The sequence below is a fragment of the Chrysemys picta genome, chromosome 1 (assembly GCF_011386835.1).
Source record: "Chrysemys picta bellii isolate R12L10 chromosome 1, ASM1138683v2, whole genome shotgun sequence".
NCBI classification, from domain to species: Eukaryota; Metazoa; Chordata; order Testudines; family Emydidae; genus Chrysemys; species Chrysemys picta.
The window spans coordinates 120721350-120741582 of record NC_088791.1 but is presented as its reverse complement, the minus strand read 5'-3'; the positions used below and the strand labels follow the sequence as shown (position 1 = coordinate 120741582).

The window sequence follows — 20233 nt, the reverse complement described above, 5'->3', positions numbered from 1 at the left end:
AGTTGTGACAGAGCTTTCCTTCTGTTGACCCCAATAGGATTTCTCACATGGAGAGAAAAACGTAAGGTGGTTTTTTTGCTTGTTTATCTGCTGTGCCATGCCAGCTAAATTGGGAGGAGGAGTGGAGAGGACACTGAAGTGTACTGCTCCACATATGGTTCCTGAGGGGAGAAGAGAGTCTCCACTAACAGCCACCCTGAAGGAAGACAGAAAGGACTGAGGAAAGAAACTGAAGTGTTTGAGCCAAAATAGCTGCAAAAGCTAGGAATGGAAGATGAAAGGCAGGAACACTTGTTTCTGCACCGCTGGCAAGCAGCAAAAGGGGCACAGTTAATCTTAGATACCTGAATGACAAGTTTTGACCGCCCCAGTTACTATAGAAGGAGGTATCACCCACTGGTAAAGAGGTTAGGAGCCATAAAACAGGAAATATATATGATGATTAATTGATAAAAGGCCAAAATTATTTTTATTGTTCCACAATATTTCCATGCATACAACCCTAAAGAAAGTCAACTGCAGTGAGAAACCCAAAATATGGACACCAGTTAATCATCTGCATCAGACATACCCTGTCAAAATCTAAATCTACACAGATTACAGCATCAGTGCAAAAAGATCAATAGAATAATGATCCAAGTAAGTGGGTATAATAATCTAATGATACAAAGAGAAAGGAAAAGATTTTGTTTATCTACATGTAGACTGCAGTATCTAAAAGACACAGGATAAACCAGATATGTGGCACCCTTCACTTTTTGAAACACAGAATTTTGCAAACACCTCTGAAAGTGTTAAAGGGCCTTGGACCACTCCATATTCCATAAAGGAACTGCTAAACCATCATAATAAATAATAAACAGAAAATATTATACATATGCTCAGAATAATTTACAAGAGTGGATATAATTAGCAACCATTTTTATATATTATGATTATCTAACTGTATTACATTCCATCCGAGGACAATATTGTGTTAGGCACTGTGCAAACAGAGTAAAAAAAAGATCCTCGTCCTGAAGAATACAGAGAAACTAAGACCTTAGGGTGACAGATTAAGTTACATCATATATCACTTTGAAAAATGACATGTAGTTTTCAAAGATATGTAAATTGCAAGGCCATACATTGCAAGATTCAAATGTGTCTTTTGGCTGTCCAAAGCTTCTACAGGATAGCAACTAACAGTAAGCTGCTTCCACTGGTTAATACACAGTGGCAGACTTTTCAAACATTTATGGCATTCCTGAAGCAGCTCAGATATGTGTGGCTGGGAAGGCTTGGAATGCTGCTTGTTCAAATGGCCATATGTAATTTGTGAATCCTTGCATAAGACTAAGTAAGGAACCACAAAAGCCATACATGCTTTGAAAGCTTACCATTGATCTTTTCCTTTAACTAAGGATCAGTTTTTAGCATTTGAGCAAATCTCAGTTTTAGGGCCCAAAGGAGCTCCAATAGCCACTGAAATCATAGAATATCAGGGTTGGAAGGGACCTCAGGAGGTCATCTACTCCAATCCCCTGCTCAAGCAGGACCAATCCCCAGACAGATTTTTGCCCCCGATCCCTAAATGGCCCCCTCAAGGATTGAACTCACAACCCTGGGTTTAGCAGGCCAATTCTCAAACCACTGAGCTATCCCCCACCTCGCCCCCCAAGGGATATACATTTTTTCGTTTGCTGGTTTTAGCTTTGTCTGGATGCTGTGCTGTGTTTAGCCTATACCAAACTGGCCACCAACGATAATGGACCCACTGGTAAGCTCCCTGACCATGTAATGCTATTTTACTGGCTACATGGGTGAGTAACACTTCTTCCTACCAATTTGAAGAATAAAGATGAAGCAGCCCTTTTTATAAATGTCATAGGAACAACAAGTAAGAGGATCACCTTTATGTGACTCCCAGTCACTTAGCACACAGTGCCTAAGTTGTGAAAAGTCAGCTCTCTTCTGTGCCATACAGTTAATTCAGACAGTAAACTCATTTAGCTTTGTTATTATCAATTCACAAAAAAGTGCAAAGTCCTAATATGCAGCTCACCTCACGTAAAGAAGTGGTTTCTCGAATAAAAAACATGTTGATTATCCCAAGATACTTGGTTATTTTTGCCCCAGGTATAAAAGAAAGAGGTGTCATCTTAACAACTGAGACAGTAGAATTGGTGCATGATGGAACAGAACGGTGACGCAAGTGTCCTTCAGCCAGTGGACTTGCTTTGTCAAGAGAAGCAGCTAAAAAAGATGGAAAAGAAAGAAAAGAAAAGAAAAGAAAGTAACTATTGAGTATGATCAGTGACTTGTTCTTAAAACAAAACAACTCTTCTTTATGGTTTCCAAATAGCTTGGTGATTATATTCAGCTGCCTGTGATGTTCAGCCATGTCATGAAAGAAAGGAAATTATCATGCAATGCATGCAAAAAGACAAAAAGCTGCAATGGAATTTATTTGGAAGAGTGGCATTCCTGCAAAAGAAAACATTGAGGCTAGCAGCTGCACATACAACAATCAGTTATCAGTGAAGGTAAAGGAAAAAAGGTGCCAATATTTTGAAATAAATATCTGCTGGAGGAACAAATTACTACAGGAAGAGTGTGAAAGTTGTCATGTTTCCCCAGTGCAGCATTTTCCATTAAAAAATTCTTCATTGTCAACTTTCAGATAACCTTAATCTTGACTAATTTAAGTAAAACAGACAGATCTTCGACCAAAGAACTACTGAAGAATAACTCACGAGTTGCTAATTTAGTGATAATTGGTTTGACTGTCACCTACGTGATTGCTATCTGTTTCTCACCAAAAATTTCCAAGTTTATACATACACCTACACCCACAGAGTGTATGCATATATGTAATACAATTAACATGCCTATTTATAGCTATATACTTTATTGGTAACTGTTTTTTAGTAAGCAACAACTTGAATAGAAAGACTGCATTCTGCATTTAAACTACTAACTCATAATTCCTAAATTAATTTATTTTTAAACAGATACTAGAAAGCATCTGCAGTTTTTGCGCTTGGATATTTGTTGTGCTTTCGAATTGCAATGCCACTACTGGGTAGGAAACTCCACCCTCCACCACTGGGAAATCAGAGATATGTCTCAGATTATCATAATGTGGTAGAAACATACGCCTACTTGTCTTAATTGATCCACGCCTTATGGTCTGAGCTTTCAGTTTAATGAGCTCTATCCAGCTGTTGCATCTGTCTGCAAAGGAACTGTAATCAACTGACGTTGCTGAAAACACAGACAGAAAAACAAAAGAAAAAACAAAGAAAAAATATGGATGACGTCTCTTGCCCACCTCAGTGCTCCTTTTGATGAAGCAATTTTCTGTATCTGAGGAAGAATGAATATCCCTTTCACGTCTGTTTAAAGGAAAAGTTAAATGTCCAGCCCTATCCTATATTGTCCAAAGCAGTGTACTGATTACTGGTGATGTCACAGCTGTGAACCAACCGACTGTGACTTCGTCACTGGAAACACATGTACATAAAATCATCACACCTTGTTCTAGCTTCCTCACCTTAAGTAACTAGTTTTAGTTTCTTAATGTTATTTTAGCTCTATTTAATCTTAATTTGTATTCCTATTCTTTTTTTCACAAGGAGCTGTTGATCATGAATTTAAAGTTCCTGGATGTAACTGTCAATCACTTCTCCTGCCTTCAGCCTGAAAACATATGGTTTGGGTTAGGGTAAAAGTCATGAGTTGGAACAGCCTCTCAATTTTTAACGTGCAAGTATTTTCACTTTGAAGCATTACTTTTCCCCAAAAAAGGCAACTGAAGGGTTGTTTTTCTGCTATGACACGGTCTTGTTTTTAGGTTAGTACCCCTGAAACTGGTCTTGAGAACAGTTTGGCAAGCATCCAAGGACCTTTTAATAACTGATCATTAGCACATTACTCTGTAAAAACAAAGGAATACAAATTAATATTGAAGTAAGCCAAAATGAATTAAATAACAAAACTTTTCTCTGAGGAACTACTTCTCTAGCAGATATAGTTATATGCAGAAAGACTCTCTTAATTAGTGCAAATAATCTTAACTATCTCTTGTGATTTTTTAAAAACATATTCTGATATCAATAAGCCATAGCAGAGCATGCGTTCCTAGGCAACCAGTAAACACTTCCTGGGTGAATGAAGACAAATCCAAAGTGTGGACCAGTGGCCCAGGAATGTCCACCCTGTTCTGGCTTATGGCTAAATTAAGTAAACTCACCTCTCTGTGCAGCTGGTATACCTGTGTGGGAACCTGCATTCTCCAGGACCTCTAGTAAGACAAAACGAATTCCACTCATGTAACATATGAACAACATTAACTGCACAGATATGTTGTACAAAGGATCTTTTTTCTTCTATTAAAGGATTTTAGAGATTAAACTGGCAGAAAAACCCCCCTCTATAGTGGTTTTAGGGTCTCATTACAAACATGAATTTGGTAAAGACTACACTCTATGGGATCTGATTAATGTACTTTTGTAGCATAGTACAATCAATCATCTTCGCCATTAAATCTAAAACACACTAGGATATGAAACTATACATACTCCTTGGCACTCAGAAGTACTTGGGTGCTATTTAGAGCAACTTGCTAACAAAAAAAGACAAAAACAAGAGAGAATCTGTAGATGGGTAAACAAAATTATAAAAGTATTACAGTGTGATTTATGAAGAAAGATTAAGTGAACCTAATCTGCATAATTTAGATAAAAGATTACAGTGGGCTGGGGAGGAATACAACAGTCTATATATGCAATGGAGCAGATTAATGGTTAACCCAGTTGACTGGGTGCACATAAATGCAGAGCATAGAGGATATGCATAAAGCGACTGTTACATAGAGGAGAGGACAGTAAAAATGCAATACTCTAATCCAAATTAAGATATTTGAATTATATTTGACTATGCTCCAAACTTTGTTATAATTGTTGATGGGGAACTGGCTAAGGTTGTTCCAACACACAAGACATTATTTTGAAGGTTTTTACATAATAATAATGGAATTTTTCATCCTCAGCTGCCTGAAACTGAGAAAGCCTTCCAAAAATTTTTATGTTGGTTTTTATTAGAGAGGGGGGAGGATGGCATACCGCACTTCCTATGGACTTAATTGTGGCTTTGCTCCAAGCCCCAAGCTACGTGCAGGTCGTAACTGTGCTATCCCTGAAGGAGAAGACGGAAACTGATGCTCAGAAACATAATGTGCCTTCCAGTTTCCCCATGGAAAGTACTAGGAAGTACTCTGAACCAGATCTATACTTGGCACAGCATACTTCCCACAGAATGATGACAGTAACACTTGCTGGTACTTTGGGGCAGAGTGCACTCATCATCCATACAGGTGGGCAAGACAGGGTGAGGTAAGTAACAGCTCTGTGAAAACTGCTTCTTCCCATGCTGGTACCCATGATCCGGGTAAACAGCTATAGCTACTGAGATGCCAAAATTATGAGTTATTGTTATTTAAGAAATGCCCATCAAGGTCTTTAAAAAAAACAAAACAACAATTTCATGGGACCAAAAAAAAAAAAAATAAGACCCTAGTTTGAGGTAGTTTTTTGGTGTGCAAAATTTCAAAGGCCTGCTGTAAACAACAGAGGTGTGAAAACTCTTCAAAACAGGTCGCAAAATTATTTTATAATGAAAAGTGTTGGACAACCTAAACATAGGGGTAATCAGTTCCTCCTAAAATGTTTTTAGTCAGTTACTAGTACATAAAATTCAGATGATTTATTTGAAGAGAGACAGTTTTAACTTCCATGAAACTCAAATAACTGAGCAATTTTGTTCACATTTTGGGAAGAAGAAGAAAAAAAAAAAAAGTCAGGCCAAGATGAATATTCCTTCCCCCCAAAATAAAGCAAGAAGGCCATCTAAGGCCCCAATTTTGCAATTCATTGTACGTGGGCAGACTGCAGTGCCCGTATAGAGTTCTACTGAAGTCAAGGGGGGTTCACATGGGCACAGCAATACTGCGGAATCAGGGTGACATAACCAGTGACCTCCAAGAAATTTAGTGCTGGAATCAATTTTTATACTAAGCTGAGAGTGCTTTCTCTGCTCAGAAATGGGATCTGTTTCAGGAGGATCCTACCTTCTGTTAAATTATTCAAGCTTGATAAGAAATACTGGATAGGCTAATATTCTGGGCCCAAATCACCACTGTTATTCCCTGTTATTCCCTCTGGGAAAGATCCAGTCATTGAAGGCTCCCCACTAGGCTTTAAAAGCCTTTACAAAACTTATTACTGCTTTATTCCAATCCCATTTTAGTCAATGAGTAACAACAATACTCAAAAAAATGTGATAGATTCAAGACATTTACAAAGCTCTCAAAATTGTTTGGAGAAGGAATGCAACAAGCATGAAGACCATAGGACTTTCTCTTCCTCTCCATAGGTTCATATACTTGTTCAATGTACTCCAGCCTCCCTATCAAGATTATTTCTAGTACTTTCTAACAAATTCCCCATTGATTTTATAAGGCATTCCTTATCCAATGAATTATACAAGAACAATTGTTAAACATGCCTGAGAAATGAGCAGCCTCAGAATACACTGTGTCTGTATCCCCATGATGTGCTTTTTCCACATGGTTCACCTTTGCTGAGTTTTCCTATAGACTTTGTTGCTCTATGAAATATAGTCATGTCTGCTCTTTTTTTTTTCTTTGTTATGACAGATGGTTTCTTTCACCTCTGAGATTAGACCATGTTTTCAGTAGTATACTATATAACAAGCCGTTATACACAGAGCCCTTCGTTTTCAGTTTTTATTTTTCCCAGGAATTTATCGGTGTTTATTACTACAACAACAAAAACAGGTGAAAATTGGTGCAAAAAAACCTATTATTACTTTTTATGGGTAAATGCCGGGGTTTATTTTGGTGGATGGAAGGACGGGGGAAGTATTCAGTAGATTAAATACTTTGATGAATGGAATTCAATGTGGTTTGCTGCAGAACTAAAACAAAACTTAAAACACAATGCCACCTCTGAGTTTAAGAAAACAATCCCCAAATAAAACTTTTCATTTGAATAAAGTTTACTGTTGCAAACTTAGAACTATCAGCCTATAAATATTTACATTTCATAATTGGGCCACATCACTTGCAAAGCATACTCTCAACTTCATCCTTTTCTCCGGTTTTTGTTTTAACCTTCCTTTAATTTCTTTGTGTTCTGAATCGTATTCTGATACTGATTTTCGTTTTCTTCCCATTTTAGAGTGTCAGATCTTTAAACCGTTACCAGCTAACAGCTTGAAATGTGTACATGAGTATGTTCAGATGCGTAGGCACTTCAGAGCTTGTTTATTGTGTGTATCTTCTAGACTTGCTTCAATAGACAGCTTTGCATATACACACAAACTAGTGTATCATCATAATACATATATCTCATGCAATGTATTTTCCTAATAAAACAAGTTTTTTTTATATATCTGAATGATACAAAAGTAGGGGGACTTGCTTGACTCTGGGGTCAAGCATTAAAGAGCTAGTATTTAATGGGAAATTGGCAGACATCCAATACCTTCTCAATAGATATCATGTATCTGTCTCACTCTTTCTTCTACATTCATTTGAGAGCACAAGAAATGTTCTGCTCAAATTATAGAAGTCTTCATAAAACATTTTAGAAGAAAGACTTGCTTAGCTGAACTCATCTACAAATGGCTACCTGAGAGACTACACTGAATTTAGCCTCCCACTTTTTGCTGATTTTTACAAGAAATTGTGACTCTCAGATGAGATACTGGAAACAAGGTACAGCCTTTCCCGCCTCCTTATATATATCCATAATTTACTCAATAAAAGTCTGAACTGTTAGCATTGCTCAACTCCCAAAGTTCAAATATCATGAACTAGGCGCCAAAGAGTCATAATAGTTTAAAAATCCGTGAGTTTTTTGGCAGAGTGAAGCAAGACCCTCCACTCAACTTGATTGCATTTCTGTCTGTCGGTCTGTAGCGCTCAATCTCATTGATATGAGGGGCAAATCAGGACTACAGCTTAATATGCGGGTCTCTCTTATTGGGCGTACAGCTCAGCCTACCATAAGCAACAGAGTATGCGAGACTCTACTTAAAAAATAATAAATTTTGGACTCTTTTTCTTTGCTTCCTAAGCTTTCAGGGTGCACTCAGGTCACACTTCCAAACTTTTCTCCACAATCATGAGGTCTAGGAACAAAAGCAGAGATTCTCATGTAATCACAGGATTCCAGGAACTGGGCTTTAAGTAAAACCATCAACTACCATGAGATTCATGATTAAATTGAGAGGGTTGGTAACATGGCTGCAGAGGCTAAGGCCCAGATCTTGCAAGGAAAACCATGTGGGCAGACTCTGTCAGCATGTGTGGAGAGCTCAAGTCCACCTATGTTGTCCTTGCATGATCAAGGTGTCGTTATCAAACAACAAAACTATTGTACTTTCATCTGACAGTCTCACCACAGTTTTACAAAAGTCATCCAGGTCTCTCCTATGAAACCTGCATTTCCAATCTGTTAAAAACCAGTCAGTTATAACAGAGTACTTTTAAAACTGATCATAGCTAAACGGATTATCACTGGTCTCTGGCTACTCAGAATGGCTAACGGAAATAGCAACCACAGCATCACATGGAGCCACGATAGCCTTGTCTACAAAAAAATACTCACTGCTCGCTAGAGTTGTTAGCAGTGTTGCAGCTTAACTGATAGGACAAACAACTCACCAACAAAACTATGAAATCAGATATACAAAAAAATGCCACCAAATGTACTATTTAAAAGTGAAAAAGAGAGAAACATTTTCTTTGCATTAACTTTTCAGTTATACTAATCTTAGGTTTTACTTTACCAACACTAGATCAAGTTGACTGTGTGTCCCTTTAATGTATGGTGGTGGTGGTGGTGGTGGTAGTAGTAGTAGTAGTAGTAGTAGTAACAGCAAACTGAAGCCATAAAGTGTATTATGAAAGCTTTAAAATGAGATAATATATAAAAGTCTGCAGGCTATTATGTGAATATAAGTCTTTGCAGACTTCTGTTGCAGGGATGATAAAAGCACTCTTTTTTCATTAGTGCTTAATATACCAAAAGATTCTGTGCCAGTACATTAAAGCAAATGATAATCTTACAGAACAGTAAGTAAAATATGGGGGATTATCATCAGAGTAGCTAATTTACTTTTGAGATAGTTATATAATTACATTGAGACGCTGGTGCCTATAGGTAAACAGTCAAAAGAGATTAAATAACTGTCTAGTTAAAAGATTCCAGAACAGTGTACTTGTACAATATGACAAAATGTGAAGAACATTGACGCAGGTGATTTACTTACATATGAACAGACTACCCTCTACTGGTCAGTGGCTAGTATGCAAATAAGTGTTCTAGTATTAATAGAGTGAAAAGATACTGAAGACTCACTAATACTACAGTGAATTAACACTGAAATCCATATTGAAAGAAGGCTAGTTTGTGTAATAAAATAATGGAAACCAAGAAAGTGCCACATCAGGGATGCCATCACACTTAATTTAATGGAGAATTAAGAGATCCAGTTACCAAAAAATTGAATGTAATCTTTGGAGAATGGTCTCCTGCTGCCACACAAATGACGAAGGTTTCACCTCTCCCTTCATTGTGATTACAGTTGGGGAAAGAGGGATAAAGGGAAAAAAACCCAGAGGTCGAAATGGTTATGCCAGCGTTTTCAACTGTTCTTCCTGTATAACTGGCTAAACTGTTAAAGCACTGACTCTCAAAGGCATGAGAGATCTAGGGCACTCACTGATGGACACCAGAATACATGGAAGGCTACATAATACCCAATGCCTTAGTAAAACAAAAGAAGATAACTCTGAAATATCCATGTGGAGCTTAAAATAAAGGGAAGTATCTCTGTTTTGCATAGAATTTGTATATGTATACCAGACCTTTCACAGGATAGGTCTACACTTACCTCCGGGTCCGGCGGTAAGCAATCGATCTTCTGGGATCGATCCCGGAAGTGCTCGCCATCGACGTTGGTACTCCAGCTCGGCAAGAGGAGTACGCGGCATCGACGGGGGAGCCTGCCTGCCGCGTCTGGACCCGCAGTAAGTTCAAACTAAGGTACTTCGAATTCAGCTACGTTATTAACGTAGCTGAATTTGCGTACCTTAGTTCGAAGTGGGGGGTTACTGTGGACCAGGCCACAGAGTCACAGAAATGTAAGGGAGAAAGGACCTCAAGAGGTCATTTAGTCCATCCCCCTACACTGAGGTAGGATTAAGTATATCAAGACCATCCCTGATAGTTGTGTGTCTAGCCTGTTCTTAAAAACGTCTAATGACAGGAATTCCTCAACTTCTCCAGATAACCTGTTCCAGTGCTTATCTATCTATCATGGGGGATGGCCCTTAAGGTCAAGCATCCATCTTAACTGTGGACTCCATTAGGAGAATGAGCAATCCCAGATCCACCTGGGGAGAGATAATTGCTTAACTAGCTGGGCGGCAATTAACTAGTTAAAGAACTATATTCATGTTATATCGGGTCGCATTATATCGGGGTAGAGGTGTATATGCCTCACTTCATTTACAGATTTCAGAGTAGCAGCTGTGTTAGTCTGTATCCGCAAAAAGAAGAACAGGAGGACTTGTGGCACCTTAGAGACTAACAAATTTATTAGAGCATAAGCTTTCGTGGACTACAGCCCACTTCTATAAGCTTTCGTGGACTACAGCCCACTTCTTCGGACGAAGAAGTGGGCTGTAGTCCACGAAAGCTTATGCTCTAATAAATTTGTTAGTCTCTAAGGTGCCACAAGTCCTCCTGTTCTTCATTTACAGAAAGCACGCTACGGGGAACTGAGGCAGTGACAATTGTGGTTCTACATGAGCCACCAGGGGGGCGCTCCAAGGGTGAGTGCCCACCATTACATTTTCCTTATGGTTAGAAAAATTTTCTTAATATCTAACCTGAATCTCTCTTACTGTAAACTTAGCCAATTACTTCTTTTCCTAACCTTGGTGGACATGGAGAACAAGTGATCAACATCCTCTTTATATCAATCTTTCACATACTCAAAGGCTGATGTCTCCTTCCTACCTTTTCTTCTCTAGATTAAACATGCCCAGTTTTTCCAACCTTTCCTTTTAAAGGCAGTAATAAAAAAGGTAAACTGATCATAGCAGAAAAGAACCAAAAAATTAAAAAAAAAACCCAGAAGAGGATACTGTTCTAAACTAACTGTATTGACCTCTTGAAAAATCTGAACAATGGTGAAACAACCTCTTTTATAGCATATGTGACGTTATACAACGGGTAGAAGAGGGAGCTAACCATTCAAAAAGAAATGTTCATAATAAACAATGATCTCCTTTGTTTATTAAACTTATTTCATTCCAAAACAATTTGGGCCAGAGTCTGAGCTACTATACATAAGTAAGTAAATGGAACTGATTTACAGGAGCTGACAATCTGGCCCTTTAACACACTTACACAGGAAACACTTCATCCACTGTTGAAATGCAGCTACCTTTGGAGTCGAATGCAATAGCTGTTTAACAATGGAAAGAACCACCAAACAAGCAATATAATAGCCATTTGTCAGGGAAACTTAAGTTTGCTTTCACTTGCTCCCTCTTAAGTAATGAACACCCTTCATTTAAAAAATTGTTCAAGGAAAATCATAAGCCGTTTTTCTCAGCCCAACAGTCAAAGTTCACAAGATAAAACATTCTTGCCACGAATAAACTAAGAGATGCATTTTATTAACGTTATTTGAATTTCTGAGTCTGGTATTGTGGGCAGTCATTTTACATGTGCTACTTGAAGAAACAAGGCAGCACGGGACAGGGCGACAGAAGTCCAATAAACTAAATGCTGCACAGGGACAAAGGTTCCACTTATGATGATTTAAATACAGTAAATGGAGCAGAAGGTGGAAAATTCTTGTTAAGTAACAAGTGAGAGGACAAAGGAAGGGGACAGAAGTGTGCTAACCAATCCTTCTTATCTAATGCTTGAGAAATCTGACTGAAGGGCAGAGCATTTCATTACATCTGAGGTAGCAAAGAATGTCAAAGCATGGTACATAGCTGCTTTCAAGAGAATACACTCCACCAGCAATGAGGGAGTGAGTGAGTGGAACACCATATAGAATTATTTTTTTCTTTTCATTTAACCAACCTTTAGCTGGTGAGAATGGTTGAGAAACAAGAGGATCAGAGCAAAGTTCCAATGGAAATTGTAGCTGCTCTTCATTGTCTGTAGAGGCTTCAACAAAGAAGAAATGCACACATACATTAAACAGATATTTAACCAGAAACCCCAAATCTTGCCAATATAAATAAGCACTACAGATTTAATTTAGTAAGGACTGACTAGAACATATTTACTCAACATAAATACATAGTGATGGACTTTGAGTGCAGATAAGCAATTAGACGTTTGCTAATAAATACAGCTGCAAAACTACTTGGACAGAATCTGAATTCCACTCAATAGGGCTTGACTTAAATATGAATATTTTAGGAAAACCAACCCAACTGTTTTAGGTCTGCCTTAACTGAGTTAATGGTATCCAACAGTAGTTTTTTTTTTTATATTTTATCTAATTAAAAATTCCTATTGATACCTGGTTCTTCTATCTATTTAGTGCTAGTGAAAGAAGTTGCACAGGCCTTGACACTTAAGTTCACTATCCACACAAGATATATAACACAGAGGCGAAGAAAGCCCCCTCAAGCTGCCAGTTAATGATTTGAACGCTTTCAAACTTAGCTTCGAAGGGCCATTTCTAGAGGTGAGAAAAGAATTCAAACCTCCAAGCTCAGTCCATTTTTGCAGAGAGGGCAGAGAGGATATCAATTGTGACCTGAACTTAACACTTCAGTGCCAGGAACCAGACTGAAATTATCAGTTTAATTCATATAGGCTATTGAACTGATCTATTTTCAATTACTATTGAACTGGTCTAGATTTAAACCAGTGAACTCGAGGTCCATTGCTCTGTAGCCCATTATCAACCTCCATCATTAATAGTTTAAATAAAGTCTACCTAAATTTCTTTACAACATGCATTCTTCTTCAGTTTAGCATGCATGCTCCTTTAGCAAGCTCATACATAAATTGCATAAATCTTCTCCACTCCCTTCAGAATGTTTTACACTTCATTGAGTTCCAAAAAGTCAGTTAGCCTAGTTTTCTAAGCATTATGAATAATGAATTTCCTAAAATCTTGTGAAAAGATTTTGCAATTTATAAGAATAAGCACAAGCATTCCATGATAAACACGTCCTTTTTTCCAAAGCACAGTGACAGCAGAAAAATGCATGAGTAGACCACTGATTTAGAATCCATTTAAAAGTTTGTTTAAAAAACTGGAGCATGGAATAAGGCTAAGAATTTCTTTCATATAGTTGCAGGTCTGTTGACTAGAGAGAGTTCTCTAGTGAAGAAATGTGTGGTTGAATTGAAGTGATATCATCGACTACACAGTAAACATCTTTCCTATACAAATGATTATCAAGAATTGATAATTTCACCTCCCTCAAAATGCTTACCCCTTTGCAATGTTTTTTCTGCAGGGACTTTACTGGTTTGTAAAGCTTGGTTTTTGTCAAATGTTATTGCAACCGCTGTGACTGTGATCTGCAATCAAAAGATACAGTGCATATTGTTAGTATAAAATCTCTCTTGTACAATCTTCCAAAAGCTTTGCCAAAATTAACATTCTACTATGGGGAAAATTTACTTCATGCACCTTATTGGGAGTAGAAATAAGTTGTTTGTTTTTTAGCAGCACTTACATTTTTATTAACTATATTCAAGGTGCTGTCTTGTGAGCAGAGATACCTATGAAATGCCATAACCCATTAATGGCAATGTTCTATATAAATAACAATGTTTAAGACCCTTAATCATAGCAATTAGAAGCTAACAAAATGGCAGTCATTGCTAGAATAAAGAAACACAGCAGATATTATATGAAACAACCTTCCATGGCAGAGATGGTCTAAGAGCTGATATTGGCTAGGATCTGTTGTCAAAAGATCCCGAACATGTTTGAGCCAAGTTTAAAAAAAAAAAAAAAGTGTGTGTCAACAAAACCAAAATATAATTAGGACTTTGTATTTTCATCAATTCTTTGCCTTTCATCAGAGGATTGCACAGCATCTTATAAATATGAGTTAAGTCTCACTGTACTTTGTGAGGTAGGTAAGAAATATAAAGGAATTTGTTCCCTGGCCACAGAGATGAAGCCACACTCTTGTTGAAAACAGAGGAGCTGCTTAATAACTTACGCCAACAAAACACACCATGTATTAAAAGTGAAGAAATATACTGCATCCTCTTGAAACTGCAAGAAAAAATTAGGTAGCCAAAACGAAGTTATCAAATTTAGAATTTGTAAAGGATGATGAATTAAGCAGCCATATTTTTATTGTATGTGCCATAGAGCAGCTTTAAAGGCAACTAGTCAGGACCTTCTATTTCATATTTCATTGGAAAGATGGCATTCCATCAGCACAATAACGTGCTGTGGTGCTGTTTCATATAATCAGAGGGAGACTGTGAACAATTGAATGAACACCAAATCTTGTGGCACATTAAAGCTCCTTCAGCATACTAGTGACTCAATCTAATCTAGTTTATTTTGCAAGATCTAATGTAATCAGAAAACAAAGTGGCATTAATAACAAATGAACAAAATTAGTTACCTGAATTACTTCATCCTCTGGAAGAGCCACTGTAAAATTTACGTGACAAAGGCAGCAGGGAATCATAGATCGTAGCTTAAAATATAGACTCTGTTGAATACAATACATTATTTGTGTTATTCTAAAAAAAAATGTTAATTCTATATCGGGTTTATTCTGGAAAGACAAAAGTCTAGATTTCTTTTATGCAGTAAAAATAATTACCCTAATAAAACTATTATTTTCTCTTATTTGAGACTCAATTAGTGATTTCACTTGAGGTTTAAAGGTTTATGGTATGTTGTCTGCTCTGTCCAATACCTTAATATTGTTATTTTTATAATATGCTGAGTCAAAGATTTTATTCTGATTTGATGTGTCTCAGGAGCTATTAACATCATATCCAGCATTTTAAATATTTGTAGAACTGCTCAGGAACTAATTATAGATACAACCTAAAACAAGTCTATAATTTTGAAAGGTAAGCCTAAAGAAAATACAAAGTGTTGTTTGCAACGTAACCTAAATTCCATGTTACCTCTATTTAAATAAATACATACATCTGGAAACTAGGACTCTTACCTTAAGCAGATTCTCACAGAGATCATTAAAGTTCTTGTTAAGTGTTTGATTTGTCAGGTTAATGTTGCTTAATCTGGATACTCTTACTGAGGTGAACATCTGAAGCAGAAACATAAAAGTTTATATCTTTATCTTCCTCAATTTTAAATCTATATGTTGCAATAGTGGGAACAAAGCAATTGATTAAAGACATTAATTAGCACTAGTGGTCATGGTGAATAGAGAAAGAGGAAGAAACAAAAATGACAGTCTATGATCAGATACTGGAGGAACGTACTTGTCCTTTATGAAATTGTACAAACAAAAGGAAACTTTATAAAGAACTGTATATCAATATATAAAATGATTAGTGACAAAGTAGTGCTGTGGAAAAAAGGGAATGTTGCATTTTTTTATTTGCCTCACCTATAAGAGTGTGTGTGTGTATATATATATATAGATAATCTAGCATTAATATTTTGTGAGAGCATGTGAGAGACACACAAAGGGTGCCTCTCTCAAAAAATACAACTTTTTTTTTTTTTTTTTTAAGCATAAGCTTAGGTATTCAACCTCATCTGGGACTGACTCTGAAAGCCAGCCAGGTTCTTACCATGTCACTCAACAGCAAACCAGGTTCTGGGGGCCAAAGCATACCCATAGTTATACCCATACAACCCCTTTACCTTGAACGGAATTGCACAGGTATAACTAAGTGGATCTTCTAAAAACTATTCTGTTGACTATGCACAATACAGCTCACACTTTCTTGGCTGAACTGATTCTGCAATGCAATGGGAGTATAAAGCAATAAAAACTTATTTTTGTCACAACTCAGTTATATCAGTTTAAACAAAAGGAATGAATACATTGAGTAAGGGGGTGTCATTTTTAATTCATTTTTCAGAGTACAACTACTCTAAAATCTATTGCAATGTCAACAGTATATTTGTATACAAGCTTGGTTTTAAAAGGTCTTTTTGTTTTTAAAAGCTACTTTACCTGTATATCAGAAGTCCAGTTATTTATGCCAGGCATAATTTCTGTGTTACAACTGTAAAAACCTGTTAAAGAAAATATTCACAAAGTTATATAATGTGCTGTGTATGAAGTAGTGCACAGTTTGACAAAAGTTAAATTAACTTTCCACAGTACTTTTTTCAAATGTTGCTATGCATAAATTAAAAAACATACAGCAGTACTACAGTAATATACTAGCATTCTAAACATAAGGTATTTCATAATACAGAGCAAAGATTAAATATATTTTCTGCAAAAACCTACATAGCAGCAAAAATGTGAAGCATTAGTGAATAAATATATAGTATAAAGTATAGAAAAAAGTATAAAGCTTCATTACTATAATGTGTATATTATTAATCTTTTTTTCATTTGCCAAAAAATGACTCACAAAGCAAGACAGTCAGACCCAGAAGAGTATACAACCTAAAAATGGAGTATTGTACAGCAAGTCAGGATAAAGTGTTATAAAAGTTTTCTTTTCACCATTTGTTTTTTTACAGTGTAAATACTTGTAATAAAAAATAAAGTAAGCACTGTACACTTTGTATTCTGTGTTGTAATTGAAATCACTATATTTAAAAATATAGAAAAACATCCAAAATATTTAATAAATTTCAATTGGTATTCTATTGTTTAAGAGTGCGATTAAAACTGCAATTAATTTTTTTTAGTTAATCGCGTGAGTTAACTGCGATTAATCAACAGCCCTTATTATTTAGGAGATTAAAAATCTGTCTTGCAAAATTTAATAATTAATGGGATAATCTGTTTATCACCTTGCATAATATACACACAATCCTCAATTATAACAAATGACTAGTTCTGGAAATGCTTGATTTTTTTTCACACCAGGATTCTTTTTCATAAATGTTGCCATTGTTTGACTGTTATGTAAATATGATCACAATATGGTATACTTAATAACATTTCTTGTGGCTTTCAAATAAAACTCTATATTTCATGAAAGCTATACTTAAAGGAAATTTAGAACAAGTCCTGCAACTGCATGTCAAAGTTCATACATGAGTGGATACTATGGATATCATGAATGTAAGCAAGCTGGAAGGCATGATAAAAGAAGACTATGTGCAACAACATGAAGTTGACGTTTCACATCTATGAAGAATAACTGCCATTATTTTCTACAAGGATATTCTTGAAAGCTAAAAGGTGAGTATGTTGTAACTAGCTGTTTGCTATTAAAATGAAGTTTATAATGAAGTTGGGGCCGTGAGTACTGAAGTTCCAGGAGGAGCAATGTATTGTTGGTTGCTGAATCCTAGAGTAAGGAAACTGGTCTTAAAGTATTCTATTTTAAATATACATTTCTGTATCAACTATATCATTATTACACATGAAGAAAACATTTGAACTAACGGAGATTGGTATAACGAAGAAGAAAAAAGAAAAACAATCTGAATTTTGGAAAACAAATTAGTACTGTTTCAAAGAATTTAAGGAAAATACAAGTTCTTAGAAAAGAGACATTGAAACCAGAAAAAAAAAAAAAAAACCCCACCAAGCAAACAAAAAGATTGTTTATAAGTGAGAATCAAAAGGTAGGAATATTTTTTCCCAAAGAAGAAACAATCACAATGTTGTAGTAGGTAGCACATTATGCAATATATAATTATTTAAAACAACAACAATGTTGCTAAATAATAGACATATAGACCACTAAAATCTCATATGAAGTTCTAGCATCAATTCTGCTGTTGTTGGCATCCTTTCGTATGTGAGAGACAGTGGGAATTGCAGACTATGATGTAGATCAGTGGTCTCAAACCTTTTTACACAGAAGATCATTTTTTGAATTTAAGTGCAACCCAGGATCTATCCCGCCCCTTGCCCGAAGCCACACCCACTTCATCCCCCCCGCCCTCCGTCGCTCGCTCTCTCCCACTCTCATTCACTTGCACCGGGCTGGCAGGGGGTTGAGGTTTGGCGGCGTGGCGCTCGGCGGGGGGGGGACGGCGTGGCGCTGGGGGGCTTCGGGGGGGGCGGCGCTTTTTTTTGCTGCTTGGGGCAGCAAAAAAAAGTTAGAGCCGGCCCTGAGTGCCTGACAGGTACTTGAAAGGCAGTCCATGAGTTCTTGTAGTAGATCTTCATTGTGGGCTATGAGGGCATCAGCAGCAGCAAATAGAAGTTCCCTGATTAGCACCTTTTTGACTTTGGTCTTTGTCTTAAGTCGGGACTGGTTGAAAGAGTTTCACTCCATCTTTCATGTCCTTAAATACACAGTTCAAGAGTACCGAGAAGAAGTTTTCAAAGACTGTAGAGGCAAGAACACATCCTTGCTTCACTCTGCTTTTCATCTCAAAGCAGGCTGAAGTAGACCCATGAAACTGGACAGTTGCTCTCATGTTGTCATGGAATGAACATATAAGAATTAACAAGTTTGGTGGGCACCCTATCTTTTCTAGTGTAGCAAATAGACCTGCTCTGCGGACTGTGTTGAATGCTTTGGTTAGGTCCACAAAGGAGAAGTATAATGGTCGGTTTTGCTCTCTGCACTTTTCATGGAGTTGACAGAGAGAAAATATCATGTCTGTAGTTGATCTTCCAGCCCTGAATCCACACTGTGATTCAGGGTAGAATTGATTCGCCAGCTGTTGTAGGCACACTAAGATGACTTCTGCAAAAGCTTTTCCTGCTACACTTAGTAGTGAGATACCCCTGTAGTTGTTGCAGTCCCCCTTTTCGCCTTAATTTTTATATAAAGTGATGATGTTTGCATCATGCCACTCTTGTGTTATCTCACCGTCTTTCAAGCATTTAAGTAGCACCTGATGAAGACTGGCTGTCTTTCCCGCACTTGAGGATTTCCGCTGGGATGCCATCTTTTCCAGGAGCCTTGCCACTTGATAGTAAATCATTGGTCTTGCTTAGCTCTCCTACAGTGGGCTCCACATCTAGCTCTATCAGGTCAGAATTGAAAACCTGCTACCGCTATGACCATAAGCAGTACAACCTGTACTGGTCAATGCCAAGTGCTGGGCGGCGGTTAATTAACCCAGAAACCTCAGGAAGCGCCAATGGCTTCGGGCTGATGGTGCCTGGAGGGCAGTGGAACCCTTGATGGAGGAAATGCCATCAAAAGGTGGATGAGCAAACTCAGTGTTTTTGCCAACGACATCCACACAAGACAGACTGGGCCCTTCAGCTGTGGCCGACAACCAATCTTAGAGTGGAGCCCTGAAAGGCAGGCAGATGGAAGATCTTGGCACTGGCAACTCCTGCAGCATAGCTGGTTCCAAATGTATTGACTCCCGTCCTTCCTCTGGTCCAAACCAGTGAAGTCAAGAGGGGGACGCTGACACATGGGCAAAGCAGCCCCTCCTCCATATCAACTGCCCAGGCTATTGCAGCAATATCATATGGAGAGGACACTCCATCCTTGCTGGCAATATGGACTCAACGCGGAAGGTGGCAGTTATGGGTTATAAGCTCTCACTTGATTGGCATAGAGGAGAGTGCCACGGGTCACCTTCAATGGTGGGAGGAATCAATTCTGCTACACTGTCAATAATTCATTTTGTGGCATCTCTTGTATTTTGAAAATCTAATGCTCTTGTACAGTGCTAAACTCTGATGTTTATAGATTCACAAGGACTTTAGCAAGTATTGAAGAAATTAGTCCCGCCCCGCACAGCCAGTTTGCTATTATTTATTACACTGCTGCTTTCTAGACAAAATAAGCACAGTGGATTTGGATGAAAAACTTGATGTTGTGGATGAAATAATCAAGAAACCCAGGTCTTCTTGAACTGTCTCTCCTCAACAGAAAACGACAGTTTGGAAAGCTCCAGTGGAAGACAGAGGTAGATTTTCATATGGAGAGCACCATGGAAATGAATACTGCCACATTGAAAGAAAAAATATAAAAGTTGTTGTTTGACAACACGTGAGATATAACAAGTAATACTGTTTAGTTTAAACAACATTCCTGGAATAAAACAT

At 37.4% G+C, this 20233-nt stretch overlaps 1 protein-coding gene across 45 annotated transcripts in view; it reads right to left on the bottom strand.

Moving 5' to 3' along the window:
- Positions 1-20233, bottom strand: part of C2CD5 (C2 calcium dependent domain containing 5) — a 107425-nt gene that overhangs the window by 2675 nt on the left and 84517 nt on the right. For 25 of the 45 annotated variants that reach the window (XM_008165635.4, XM_042848777.2, XM_005296621.5 and 22 more), the window contains 8 exons: positions 16253-16314; positions 15272-15370; positions 14711-14800; positions 13553-13640; positions 12177-12263; positions 4235-4285; positions 3145-3246; positions 2045-2235 (listed from right to left, as the gene is read on the bottom strand). In XM_008165635.4, coding sequence (XP_008163857.2) covers positions 2045-2235; positions 3145-3246; positions 4235-4285; positions 12177-12263; positions 13553-13640; positions 14711-14800; positions 15272-15370; positions 16253-16314 — 770 coding nt within the window. The remainder of the gene's footprint in view (positions 1-2044; positions 2236-3144; positions 3247-4234; positions 4286-12176; positions 12264-13552; positions 13641-14710; positions 14801-15271; positions 15371-16252; positions 16315-20233) is intronic. The other 20 variants (XM_065568531.1, XM_065568563.1, XM_005296623.4 and 17 more) reach the window with 3 other exon arrangements.